General features: G+C 33.5%; 1 protein-coding gene across 1 annotated transcript; it reads right to left on the bottom strand.

Annotated features, from left to right (window-relative positions):
* Positions 1-841: 841 nt before the first annotated feature.
* LOC145012632 (putative glucose-6-phosphate 1-epimerase) lies at positions 842-4,329 on the bottom strand. The gene is made up of 10 exons (XM_078971429.1): positions 4,069-4,329; positions 3,744-3,896; positions 3,568-3,642; positions 3,438-3,485; positions 3,174-3,331; positions 2,483-2,614; positions 2,005-2,107; positions 1,810-1,909; positions 1,086-1,327; positions 842-995 (listed from the first exon to the last, which is right to left on the bottom strand). The coding sequence occupies exons 2-9, from the start codon at positions 3,822-3,824 to the stop codon at positions 1,104-1,106; spliced, it is 921 nt and encodes a 306-aa protein (XP_078827555.1). The 5' UTR covers positions 3,825-3,896; positions 4,069-4,329; the 3' UTR covers positions 842-995; positions 1,086-1,103.
* Positions 4,330-14,393: the final 10,064 nt, after the last annotated feature.

The raw sequence follows: 14,393 nt of genomic DNA, 5'->3' as shown, positions 1-14,393 counted from the left end.
TTTTATTAAAATTATATGATCTCTACTACATACAGTCTGTTGGCCTTCTATTTCCATATGTTGAAATGATTATTTTTTTTGTTACTGGTTTACAATATATAGCATGCAATTCAATTATGTTGCTCTTTGAACTTAAATTTAGGAAGTATTGCTAGGAAATATCAACACAATTTACTTCTTTTTTACCTATATGGACAATATATTTTAATTTTTACCGATAATAGCAATATACTTACAAATTTTTGATGATTGTTGCAAAATTTAATCTGTTTAGGATGATGTGGCAATATATACATTGCCAAATAAGCATTGAAGTAATACCAAATAAAAATATATTGTAGGGATTTGAATTATAGAGTCTAGACATCCCATATGTCATGTAAATGCTTTGCAATTGGGATCCCTACATAATATTCCTTTTTTACCTTTTAATATTAATCTTATTCTCCTAAATCTTTAAACTTCATAAATTTGTTTACTTATATTTTTTGTATTTCTTCTTTTAAAAAAAATGAAAAGCAATTGAAAAAAGTATATATAACATAATTATCAATAATGACATTAACATGATAACAACATAACGAAAATTGACCAAATGAATAGAATATAACCCAAATTAACCAAATAAATAGATTAGTTGAAAAAAAAAATCATCAAGCTAAATTCCAAATGATAATCGCTTATATTATTAAAACTAAATTGCTAATTTATTTTTGATATTGTTTTCATCAAGCTAACTCCATGTGAATATTATCAATTTCAAAGATGGTTTGTTATTTTCAATTATTAAAAAAAACGATTTGTTCTTTCTGTAAAATAAAATCTTTCAATCATATGGTCATTTTTATGAATACCCCATTTATTTATTTATCAATAAAGAGATACTTAGCATAAATAGAAACTTAGGGAAACACATGACAAATTTATACAAAACCATAAACCTACAAATCTACTTCTTCATGGTTGAAACTCTGAGAATTAATTGCATAAACACCCTGAAAACATAAAAAACAAAAAGTTGACATTTTGACTTTCAAACAAAAAGATAAAAACATCAAGAACAAGAACAAGAACAAGAACAATACCTGATGTATCATGTATGCTTACACTTTAGCATAAAATGATACCATTTTAGGGTCCAATTGGCCACTACAATAGCTTGAAGAGATAATCGAAAGCTCTTGATACCCTTTCCATTCCTCCAATGGTTTTAAAATGATTGGTTTCTCAAGAACACCCGAATCCACTGACAACATGTTTTGGTAATCCTTATCTCCAAAACCAATTTCTGATGCCTTTGTTGCATTGTCCCATGGGGTCCACAAACCTACGGTTTTTCATAAATTTATACAAGTTAAAGAACACGAAAATCTACATTTTATCATGAATCTTGAAGTTAAAAGAAGACAAAAGAAATATGCATTTTGGACATGAATCTTGAAGAAAGATTCTACAATCAGGATAGAAAAGAACATAACAGGTTGTACTGTGTTTTCTGTCTGGTGGGCATCGGGAACTGGGACTGGGACTGGAACTGATGTCAGTGACATAAAATTGTAACTTTTTTTCCACCCAAAAAGATGTGAATGCCGTCCTCATAATCTAGACTTTCAGCGTGCATCAAGACATCAAAGATACAAAAGTATTCGATTTGACACGAGTCTTTTAAATATGTACTTTTAAGCTAATTGAATACGAATGTTAGCTATGACATGAATATAAATATGCACTTTGATATCACTCTTGAATACAAACAACTAAAGAACATAATGAAAAAAAATATTAATATTTTAAAATTTTAAAGAATACCAGCATCCGGGAGGCCTTCATTACGTATCACAATTGTCCTCTTCTTGTTATGATCTATGATTGCTATATTACCTGGTGTTTTTGTATAAACCCTATCCACCTGTCAAAGAATACATATCATATTCATAAAAAAAATAATAATAATAATAAGTTACAATTATATAAAAATATTTATGTATTTAAAATGTGAGTGACCTCTCCATCAAAAGTGATAGCATCAGGTTGCTCTGTGAATCTTTTTCCCTGTTGCAGATTATCATGAAAATCAAGTGTTTCTAATCCTTCAACTCTCACTTCACTGAAAATGAAACCCCATGTCAGACTTTGAATGAAAACAATTAAAGATTAAATGCATGAAATAGCAACAAATTTTCGTTGATTTGTTTATTATAGTATCTTACTTTAGATTTTTCCTATTACAAAATTGCACTATAATTACAAAGCAATTTTCATTGGTATAAATAACAGGGTAAATTTTTCGAAGTATAGTGTCTTAATAACGAAACTAAGTACAATGCCTTAGTAAAGATAAAACCAAAAATATAATGTTGTAATAGAAAGAAATGGAAGTAGAATTCTATGATACACAACAAGATAAAAGTAAGTTGCTATTTCTTGCATTTAGCCCAATTGTTAAGGCTTGAAACTTTGAAATAAATAAAAAAAGAAAAACCTCATATCAGATACTGATAAGTAATTTTGAAGCGCAAATGTGAACGAAAGGGATGCATTGTCGGTATTCTTAATGTAAGAAATTATCGTCATTTTGTCTGGACCCAAAGAAACTCGAAGGCGCAACTCAAAGCTGTATAAATATTAGTTGGTAAGAATGTGTGTCCTTTACACAATAGACAGAACAGGTTGTACCTATTCTGTGTTTGACATGCACTAGACTGAGACATCGATTGATGTCAATATGACAAAAGTGCAACTTTTTGCTCCATCCAGAAGGTGGGACAAAGATTCGCTCTCGATCTCTTGTATGTGCAAAAGACGTAAATACCCTCCTCATTCTCATCATCAAAAATCGCTCTAGAAAGCTTGTCTAGTCTCATGTGTAATAAACGCAGCCGAAGGCTGCGTTTGTTACACGGGACATGACTAAAATGTCCTCGACAAACTTTCTAGAGCTATTTTGATGACGAGGATGAAGAGGGTATTTATGTCTTTTGCACATACAAGAGATCGAAAGCGAATCTCTGTCCCACTTTCTGGGTGGGAGAAAAAGTTGCACTTTTGTCGTATTGACATCAATCGCTATCTCAGTCTAGCGCATGTCAAACACAGTACAAGTACAACCTGTTCTGTCTGGTTAGCAATAAATAAAACCAAATTTTTGTTTAAAAAACATGGGTAATTATTACCTACGTGGCCATGTATTGGAATCATTTGCTGTAGTTTTTAAGGTTAGATCTACTGAAGATGGGTTTCCTGTAGGAGTCAAACGCAAGGGGATGTTATCGAATGACTTTGCGTTTTTCTTTGACCAACAAATCTCCTTCATAATCCCTGTATTGGCTACCTGAAAGGATAAAAGAAATATAATAATCACAAAACCCAAGAGTTTATACAACAAACAATTTTGTAAAAAAAAAAATATATATTTGAGATTGTTCTGCATGGCTTACCTGTGGAAAACAAAGCGAAATACCTCCTTTAGGAAATCTTCCACCAGTCTACGAAGAAGAAACAAGTAAGAAATTAGAAATTGATGTAATTTTAGTTGTTGATTATCTGATTCTCATTAAAACTGCTTACATTTTTGCTCATAAAAAGCAATTCTTCACCTTGACTGTTCTTCCATGAGACAACTTTCCCACCATAGAGAAGGACCTGCAATTAAATAATTAAGCATCGATTAACAAAATTATAATCTTTTTTACATTACAAGATATGTGTGTGTGTGTGTTAAAGATAAAGAAGAAGGATGATACCTCAGCAGAAGAACCACCAGGTTCAAAAAGCAAAACTCTGGGCAAACTTTTGTAATCATTAAACACATAACCATTCGGCATTTGATTTAATGTAGCAAACCACCTCCACAATCTTATTCTCTTCACTAATGGATGCTCTTTTGTCCACTCCAGCTACATACAGACACAATCAAGAACATCAAAAACTCTCCACTTTCATTTTTTGTATACAAAGTTACTACTTATAGTTCTAAATTTCAAAATTGACATGGAATATGTTGCGAATTTCGCTATATCCAAGAGACCGGTGAATAGAAACTTGCATAGAAATTAGAAAAGACGACACCTTTCCTTTTGATTTTCTTGATATCGATGGACTTTGATGGAGACCCAATTTGAGGTGGGGCTTTTGTAGTGACACCCATTTTGGGGTTTCATAAGAAAGATTGGATGAATGAAAGAAAGGGGAAGAGTTAACAGAACAAAGAAGGAAAGGTGATCCATGGTGGTTTCTTTTCAATGCGAATCTGTCTCCGTTGTCGTGGCTTTTTGGGATAGCGATTGGGAATATTTCATCCAATTGGTTTATTTGGTCGGTAGGAAACCTCTAATCTGTCTAAAGTTGCCGTCAAGTCATTTGTCGCCCTCCAATTAGGTCTTGAGAAAACGATACGAATTTGGTGAAATCACGAAATGTTCCTTCGAAAGAAAGAACCAAAATTGCCTTCTAATTTTGGTCCTCGTGTATTCTAAATGCTAAGAACGAAACAATCATGCTCGTGAGCTCATACGAGGGTAGAGTGAGGATAAAGGCTGCTGGGTAGGACAGCACTCAGCAGGTCTTCTTTCACACGATCGTCGCATCATTTTCCTTGAGTGGGCAACGGCTTCGGCCGTTTTTATGACGTGTAAGGGTGGAACGTCGTTACCGCAATGAAACACCGCCCCTGCACGTTGTTCGTTGTGCGTTATTTGTGGCTTTTCGTGTTCACAGTAACGACTAACGAGTGGCAACGGATAAAATTGAAATGTTGGGTGGATTTCACCTTTTGGTAATTTTCGATAAAAAATTTAGGGAAAATGACTATCGAGGGTAATTAACTTTTGCGTTTGTATTTATTTGGTTCATTTTTTTTTTTGTATTCAATATACCATTGAACTTGTTGTTGGTGTTTACCATAGCCCTTTACAAGTTCAATGGTATATTGAATACAAAAAAAAGAAAAGGGATCAAATGAAAACAAACGCAACAGTTGGTTACCCTCCTGATTCATTTTCCCTTTACTCATTTACAACAAATCTCACATTATCTCCTACTGATATTAATGACTTTATGAGATTCATTCTTGCTTCTAATTAAAACATAACCTACGAAAGGACATTATTCATACATGTACAACTTTGTAATGCACTTGAATATTTATTAGGGGAATCTTGACTAAGCAGGCGCATTTCATGACTACATTTACATTTTCAATCAAATGATTTATCGTATCATGGATTCTAGACAAGTCTACAAACAAATGGAACCACAAGTGCTATGATTTTTGAGTTTACTTAGCTTTAAGATCGAACTCACGGGATAAGATGTTGGATAAGGTGTCTAAGTCCATAACTTATTTGGTATATACTTGATCCAACCCGGCATGGTCCATTTGGGTTGCACTTCACCCGAACTATTTATGGATAATTTTATGAGAGTTATATACATATGATAATTAAAATATTATAAGTTATAATATATTAATATGAAGTCATGTTATTTAATTAGTCTTAGTCTTAAATTAATTATGAGTTAATTTAGAGATTAAAAGGAAGACTAATTAGATTGTGGGCTATTGGTTTTATATGGTGTGGGCTAACACTCATTTGTTAATGGGCTAGGCTTGTATGGAAGTCCATGGATGATCCATGGAGCTTTTAACCCATGGATCCTTGGAAAAGGAAAGGTCATGGGTTATTAGGGTTTCACCCTAACCATGCACACTATATAAGCATGTGTTATGTTGCATGAAATAGCCACTAGTGTGTGTGTTTGTGTGTGGCTGAAATTATAGTGTGTATACACTCTCTTAAAGTTTTCCAAGTGTTTGTAGTGATTTGTGATTCCATTTGAGGTATTCACACTATTGGTGCTTGGCCCTCAAACTCCTTAAGAATCAAACTCATCAAAAAGGTATGTAATCTCATCTAATTCTTTTATGTTTAAAAGTACCCCATGCCATGTTAGATAGGTTATGAACCTTGGAAAATTATTATTTTTCATGTATTTAGACAAACATAGATCCAAGGTTTATTAGAGTTGCATGCACACTTAGGAAGTGTTAGATTGCTCAAAACCCAACATAAGATACAACATCAATATCTACAATATTATGGTGATGTGTCTACAAAAGCAGCATGATATTGTACATATTGATGTTGTATCTTATCCCATGAGTTCGATATTAAAGCTAAGTAAACTAAAAAATCACAGCACTTGTGATTCCACTCGTTTGTAGACTTGTCTATAATCCATGATACGATAAATCATTTGATTGCAAATGTAAATGTAGTCATGAAATGCGTCTACTTAGTCAAGATCCCCCTAATAAATATTCAAGTGCATTACAAAGTTGTACATGCATGAATAATGTCCTTTCGTGAGTTATGTTTTGAAGAGAAGCAAGAATGAATATCATAAAGTCATTAATATCAGTAGGAGATGATGTGAGATTTGTTGTAAATGAGTAAAGGAAAAATGAATCAGGAGGGTAACCAACTCTTGCGTTTGTTCTCATTTGGTCCCTTTCCTTTTTTTTTGTACTCAATATACCATCAAACTTGTTCACTATAACCCTTTGACCGGCTATCACAAGTCAAAAGCCGGTCAAAAGGGCTATGGTAAACACCAACAACAAGTTCGATGGTATATTGAATACAAAAAAAAAAAAAAAAAAAAAAAAAAAAAAAAAAAAAATGGACCAAATAAGTACAAACGCAAAAGTTAATTACCTTCAAGAATCATTTTCCCAAAAATTTACATACAAATATTAAAATACTAGTTTATAACCTGAGAAAATTACGGTTATAAAATTAATTAAAATTTATTAATAAAAATTTAAAAGTATTAACCAATTATTTTAAATAAATTATTAATTAATAGATTTTTTTAGTTATATAAAATATAATCATCTATTTAGATAAATATGTAAAGTTATATCGTTTTATAATTTGTATTAATTTTCTTTTAATTTTTATTATAATGTTATTAATTTAATGTAATTAGAGTGGAAAATTTAAAATTTGAAATAGAAAATCAATAGGTTGAGAAGTGACATGCATTAATTAGAAGTGAAATGCATTAATTAGAAGACATAATAGGGTGACACATAACAAAAAAAAAATATGCATTAATTGTAAGGTCTAATATAATAACATATGTCAAAAGGAAAATAAAAACTATTCTTTTATTAGAATAGAGATATACAACGACTAATTTTTAATCATCGTTTTATTCTTTTTCTCTCCATTTTGTAAAAATTTTCAAATTTTCAAAAGAAAATGGATCCACTTGATTTGTTCGCCCCGTCCAACGATGATGATGATGACAATATCTTTGCGACTCTGATGTATAAGTATTGTACGAACGTGCTGCTACAATCAGATCCAGCTTCACTACTAACACGACTGTAACATCCCAAAAATAATGATGAATGTTTTCATTTTTAAAATCACCAAATCCATACACCAGGTGTCTTAAAATCATTCATAATACAATGTATCAAAATCATCATAGTAAAATAATCATCAATGCAAAATCGTGAGGGGGGGGGGGGGGGGGTTATGCGATCACGTTGGGGCCTCGAACTGAAAGTACCTTAAAATATTAAACTACAAAACCTTAAGCTCAAATCTTATTGAGTTTTCCTAAAATAATGCATACCATAAAAACATTGTCATGGGCTACCCCCATGGTCTTTCATACCATTGTCATGGGTTGCTCCCATGGTCTTCCCTTGCAGTGTTTTGGCTACCCCAAGGTCTTACACACAAGTGTCATGGGCTTCCCCATGGTCTTTCATATAAATGTCACAAGCTACCCCCATGGTCTTCCATGTAAGTATCATAAAGACAACCAGCATCCTACATAGCATAATCTAGTGAGCCAACATTAATGCCTTCGACCCACAACTACAAAGACAAGACTCATCTCTCAGATGATAATCAACTGCTACTGCTCTCACTGCCGAAAATACCGATGATATACACCACCTATATAGCCACACAAGGTAAACCCTTAGCCCACATTCCAAAACTAGGAATTTGGCTAAAAGTCAACTCAAGTCAAAAGTCAACGATCAAAGTTGACTTCAGTCAACGATCAAAGTTGACTTCAGTCAACGGTCAAAGTTGACTTTAGTCGATTGCTACGTTGTGGCCATCAATGACCACATTGTGGCCCACAAACGACAAACACAGACAATAATTCCCCAATTGTCACGCCATGGCAACCTAGGGCCACGTCGTAGGCATTGGGTTCTTAACACTTAATGGGTTAAGCCTTTTCCTTCTATTCCAAGAGCTCCAAAGCTCAAATCTGGTCCTTCATATGGTCTACATGGATAAAGTTTCCAACTTTATCCTATAAGACTCCCCAAGAGATCAAGATCCCAAATCCTAGGTCTAACAAGGTAAAACATGACATGGACTTAGTTATTAAGCACTTAATCTCTAAAGTTCTTAGTCCATCAGTTCCAAAAGAATTTCTAACACTAAACTAACATAAAAGTTGGTGTTTTATAGACATACATATCTTAAGCTCATATTAGGTCAAAAATGAGGATTATGACCAAAAATCGTATGTATGACTTAAAATCCAACCATACTTCAGATCCAAAACCATCAACTACTCCAAATACCCCAGAGATTCATAAAGTTGCAAACTTTATGGGTTCTCACCATCCTAACTAACAAGAATAAGAAGAATATGGGATAAAACTCAAGATTTAGTAGCCTGATAGCATAAAGATTTAGTCTTGGATACTCACAGAGGTCCAAAAGTGTGATACAATGAGAAATGAAAACTTGGTTGCTAGATCTTTGCTCACTTTTTCTTTCTTCTTCCTTCAAAATCTTCCAAAAAGCATCAGAATAAGCTTTAACAATTGAGGAAAGGGATTAGGGTTTCTTCAGAGCTTAGGAGAGTGATGGAGACTGAGGATGAGCAAACCTAGCCTCCTCATTCTTTTAAATAGGGTGCAAAACTCAGAAAATTAGGATTTAACTCACCAGTAGAGGCCACATCATGGCCTATAGACTGCCACATTGTAGCAGGTCAAAAAAAGTATGCGTCCAAAAATTCCTCGCCACGTTGTGGTAATCCTTCACCACGTTGGGGCAACTTCAAAAAGCCAAACGTTAATTAAATCAAATGTACCTCAAGATTCAGATGTTACAACGATGTGTGACATTAAACAAAGAGCACATAGAAGGGAATAGACGTCTGGTTAACTATTGTTTTGCGGATAATTGTGTCTATCAGTCACGCGATTTCAAAAAAATATTTCGTTTACGAAAAAATGGGTTTGAACGGATAGCCAACACCTTGGCAACCATATATCGTTTCTTTCAAGATTTGTAAATTATAATGTGCCTTTTAGATAAAATAAATACATTTTTTTTACGTATTTAATATATGTTTATGTAGGAATTTTTCCAAATAAGATACGATGCAAGAGGTAAGCGAGGTTTCACAGGGTGGTAGAAATGTGTTGCGACAATTAAGCTTACGGCTATGGGGAAGTCACCCGATTATATGAGAATGTATGAGAAAACTGTATGAGAAATTTTATATAGATTATCAAGAGGTGTTGTTGAAACCTTCGGTGACAAATACTTGCACAAAACTTAGTTTAATGATATGCAACAACTATACAAGGCACATGAAGAAATACATGGTTTTATGGGTATGCTTGGAAGTATTGATTACACACACTGGAAATGGAGAAATTGTCACGTGGTGTGGAAACACCAGTATGCAAGCGGTAATCATGGAATACCTTTGTTGGTGCTAGAGGTTGTTGCTTCCTAAAATTTATGGACTTGGCAAGCTTATCTCGGTGTTATAGGTTCCAACAACGATGTAAACGTTCTTGACCAGTCGCCAATATTCGAAGATCTTTTGTCAGGCTAGGCACCGGATGCTCCTTTCACAGTGAATAGAAGTAAATATAAGTGTGGGTATTACCTTGCAAATGGAATATATCCAACATATTCCACATTGTGAAGGCGTTTCGACACCCAGTAGACCCAAGAGACATTTTTTTCAAAAGAAAACAAGAAATGACACGTAAGGATGTGAAACGTGCTTTTGGAATTCTGAAATCAAAATGGCACATAGTTGAACATGCGGCATGACCATATGAGTTAGAAAATCTACGAGATAATATGTATGCATGTATCATAATGCATAATATAGTGGTTGAAGATAAGGATACAATATTGCAGCATATTCGTCTTCGAAACCTAGACACGTGCAATTTCAACTAGGGATAGCAGAATATTTACATAGAGTTGTTGATATTCAAGACACATAAAAACACAGAAAACTTCGTGAAGACTTGGCAGATTATATGTATGATGGTCACGAGGATGAAGAGTAGTGGAATTTAGGGGAAAATGTATTTGTTTGTAAAAAAATTTAAAAATGTTATGTTTAATTTCGGATTTATTAAAATAGCATGTTTTATTAATTTATATTTATTTTTTATAATTATTTAAAAAAACAAAAAAAAAATGATGATATAGAAAATAGAGGGTGATATAACATGGTTCACATTTCCTCCGATTGATGTTACACCATAGTGATATGGAATGTGAGGTGACATCTTTTTGATGCCTTAACATGATATTTTGTTCATACATACCAATCTTATATTGTTACACATTGCTCTAAAGAGTTTTAAGTGTAAGAAAAAAAAATAGATAGACAATAAAAATATTATTAAACACATGAGTTTATTTACTGGAGCTCAACTAATTATCTTTTGTTTTTAATATTTTTTTTATTGTACTCTATGCGCATAAAGTATAGAAATCATTAAAAGGAAAATTATTTTGTTTCATATTTGATTCTCCTATTCATTCTCTTACTAATTCAATGATTGATATGTATAACGTAAAATAAGTAATTTAATACTTTTTTATTTTTAAACACATATTTGAAGAAAAAATAACAAAAAATAGCAAAAATAACCACATACTCCGAAATAGGAATTCTGGACCAAGAAAAAAATGACCAATTTTGAAACAATATTTCATATTCCGGACTAAAATTTCGAGAAAAAAATTCGTTTTTTAACTTAATTTTTTTTAAAAGTTAAAAAAATATGGTAATGTCGACTATATACGATATAATACATAAAATTAGACATTTTATTGAAAATGGCAATATTATGCATTTTGAAATATAGCATTTGGAATCTCTAAAAAAATAAAAAGATTCCTTTGAAAATAAAAAAGAAAAAAATATCTGTGGTTATTCTTCAAAAACTAAAAAAATATAGTTATTTTCTTTGAAAAACTCATTTGAAATTGTTAGATTACTTAATTTCCTATGTGTAAAACATTAATTCTCTTTTCTCACTTGTTATAATCTTGTGAGTGCGAGGATACATAAGAATATTTAGTATAAAGATATTTAACCTCTCATATTAAAAACACCATAATGTGAAATATAAAAGGGTTAGCTAGTTATCCCTTCTTAGGGTATGTTTGGCACGGAGCTTTTGAAAGCGTTTGAGAGCTTCTAGCTTTTAGCTTTTGATAAAATGATCTGGTTTAAACAAAAAACTTCGGTTAGCAGTACGAACATTTAGCTTTTAGTTTTAACAAAACGCTCCGATTCTAAAAGTTACTTCATGTAGCGTTTAACAAAACACTCCTGAGCTTTTGAAATCAATTTCCATTATTACCCTTAAAAATATATTTATATATTTATTTATTTTTAATCAATTGTCCTTTTATGTAATTTTATATATTTCAAAAGCTTCCAGCTACTTTTGCCAAACATTCATATAACAAATAAAAGCTACAACTTCCTGCTACCAGCTAACCGCTACTCGTTTCCAGCTAACAACTATTTATGCCAAACACGCCCTTTGTTGGATTCTTAGTTATCATAGTTTCTCCATGTGGCGCTTGGACGTCGAGCACATGGATTTTCTTTAATATTATAATCTAAAAAATCCAAAATCTTAATACAAGAAAAGATTTTTGAACGCCACGTTTGAACTTCGGACATAATATAAGAAATGACTTTTCATACTTTCTCTCATATTTGGCATTAGAAACTGATCATACCATGTGAGTTTCCAAATTAATAGATAAAACTCAAGTACATTCATTTACGATGAAAAAAATAATATAAGAGAATATTTAAAACAAAAAGTGATAGTTGGTTGAGCTACTTTGAAACTGTGCTCCCAAATTAGGAGGAATTTGAGAGAAAGAAAATGAAGATCATTCTCTTTCTTTTCCTTTCTTTCCTTTACACCCTACTCCTGAGTATCACTTAACGAAAGAAGAGAAGAAGAGAATGAATTTGAATAGATTTGTATTGTTCCAAACTTTCCTCCCAAAATGGGAGGAATTGGAGAGAAAGAAACACATGGAAGATAAAAGGTTGCATTATGATGAAAATACCCTAAACCTAATAATAAAAGGATACATTCCCTGTCTTATGTTCTACCTTCTTGATCGCCTTCTGCCTTCTCTGCTACAAACTGGTACAAAAGTTCTTCTTATTCTTATTGTGTTCATTCTTTTTTTTTTGTTATTCCTCTGTTCTCTGTTCACCTTTTTTTTTTTTTTTTTTTTTTTACTTTGTGTTGTTGCTCTGTGCTTGATCGAATTCTGCCTTTTTTTTTGTTACTTTGTGTTGTTACAGAATGTTAAATTTCATATTCAACGTTGGCCTAAGCAAGTAACTAAAGTTTTATGATTATTTGGAACTTAACCATAGACTTGCCTAGACATATATTATTTTAATGCTTGTTTTTAACAATGATAAATGTTGTGGGATTCATACTGAGATTTAATGAATGATATCAATGACTTCGATATCGAACTTGATCTTGATACGCATTTTAAGTCATATTTCAACCCTTAATTGTGTGGGTATCTTGAAATATATTTGGAGATGGTTCGATAAAAAACAGCTTCAAGTTTAAGCATGAAACTAGAAATCGCTGATTTGGATTTATGTTATGATTTTGTTATTGGGTGTGAAATTTTGAGAATAGATTATAACATGAACTTCGACCAAAAAACATAAACATTAAGCATAACAATTGATAGTGTGAGAATAGCCATGCCTCTCAAGTCTGCAGTGTGACTGGTCCGCCCTTAACAGGCCTTTAGTCCACCTGGTCCACTCTTTGAGTCTACAGTATGACTGGACCGCCCGCACCAGACCCTCAGTCTATCTGGATCTATCCCGAGCCTTCGGTATGACTGGACTGCCATACGGGCATACAATCTATCCGGACCGCTCGTAGGGTATGTTGGCCTTCAGCACAAAGCAGGACTGCCTCAACCCAAACATCAAGCAAATAACCATGTGCACATATAACAGGTAATCACATAACAATCCATAGACAAACAAATCAATCTACCGGATCATAAAGCATAGCAACATCATAACCAGGATACCGACCTAACCGGTCACTAACATAGCACCATCCTATATACCAGGATACCGACCTAAACCAGGTCACTAACATAATACTGTCCTAATTACCAGGACGCCAATCTAAACAGTTCAATAAGCACATCAAACAGTACACGTACAGACATCGGATATAACTATCTCACAGATCATCAATCATAGTAATCTCTCATAACCAAAACACTGACCTATCCAGGTCACTAACATACTAATCCTAACGGATCATAAGAGCATGACAACATATTGTCTATCCGGATACCGATCTAACATATCATAACCACATGTAGCATACTATAACCATGATAACAACTAAAAGGGCCGGCCTTGGTGCCTTAGACCTTATTGATATAGCGAGGATAACTCGCCTTGCAACTGCCGAACCGAATCATGAGAGCACAATCCCAAAGCACTGCCTCAAACTCCAACACCTATATCTATTAATAACCATTGACATAAATATCCAAATTACCATAATACCCCTGAAGGTCAAAGTCAAAGTCCTCAGTCAAAGTCAACCTTCCAATTGACTCTACTCGCCGAGTCACCCTATGACCGTCGAGTTCAACAATCTCCGAGTCCCATCTTGACCAACTCGTTGAATCACCACTCAACTCACTGCTCTGAGTCTTAACCAGAAAAGGTTGAAGGTTCTGCTTGTGACTCGCCGATTCGAAGAACAAACTCGTCGAGTCCATGACAATCTTCATCACACTCGCCGAGTTGTTCTTCAACTCGCCGAGTCCAAGCTCATCATCATACGACTCGCCAAGTCACCTATGTGAATCGCCGAGTTACTACGCGACTCAAGCCTAAAACCCTAGCCCAACTCGCAGAGTCATCTCCCAGACTCGCCGAGTTCATACATGCATGTCCAAAATTGAGAGATTCAGAGCTACTCCTTTGCTCCAAACAATAGATCTGGGTCCCTAGAGTCCATTAGCAACATAAAGTTGCTACCTTTA

This window comes from Lactuca saligna, chromosome 8 (assembly GCF_052625555.1).
Source record: "Lactuca saligna cultivar CGN05327 chromosome 8, ASM5262555v1, whole genome shotgun sequence".
In the NCBI taxonomy this organism is placed as follows: Eukaryota; Viridiplantae; Streptophyta; class Magnoliopsida; order Asterales; family Asteraceae; genus Lactuca; species Lactuca saligna.
The sequence above is the reverse complement of the archived record's forward strand: the minus strand, read 5'-3'. Positions and strand labels throughout refer to the sequence as shown.

Excerpts from the sequence above, each read along its gene's own strand:
- LOC145012632 (XM_078971429.1), bottom strand. The coding sequence starts at position 3,824 with ATGCCGAATGGTTATGTGTTTAATGATTACAAAAGTTTGCCCAGAGTT. Across the intron at positions 3,486-3,567 it reads TGCTTTTTATGAGCAAAAAT|ACTGGTGGAAGATTTCCTAA; the intron begins GTAAGCAGTTTT and ends TCTTCTTCGTAG. Across the intron at positions 1,910-2,004 it reads CTATCACTTTTGATGGAGAG|GTGGATAGGGTTTATACAAA; the intron begins GTCACTCACATT and ends ATTCTTTGACAG.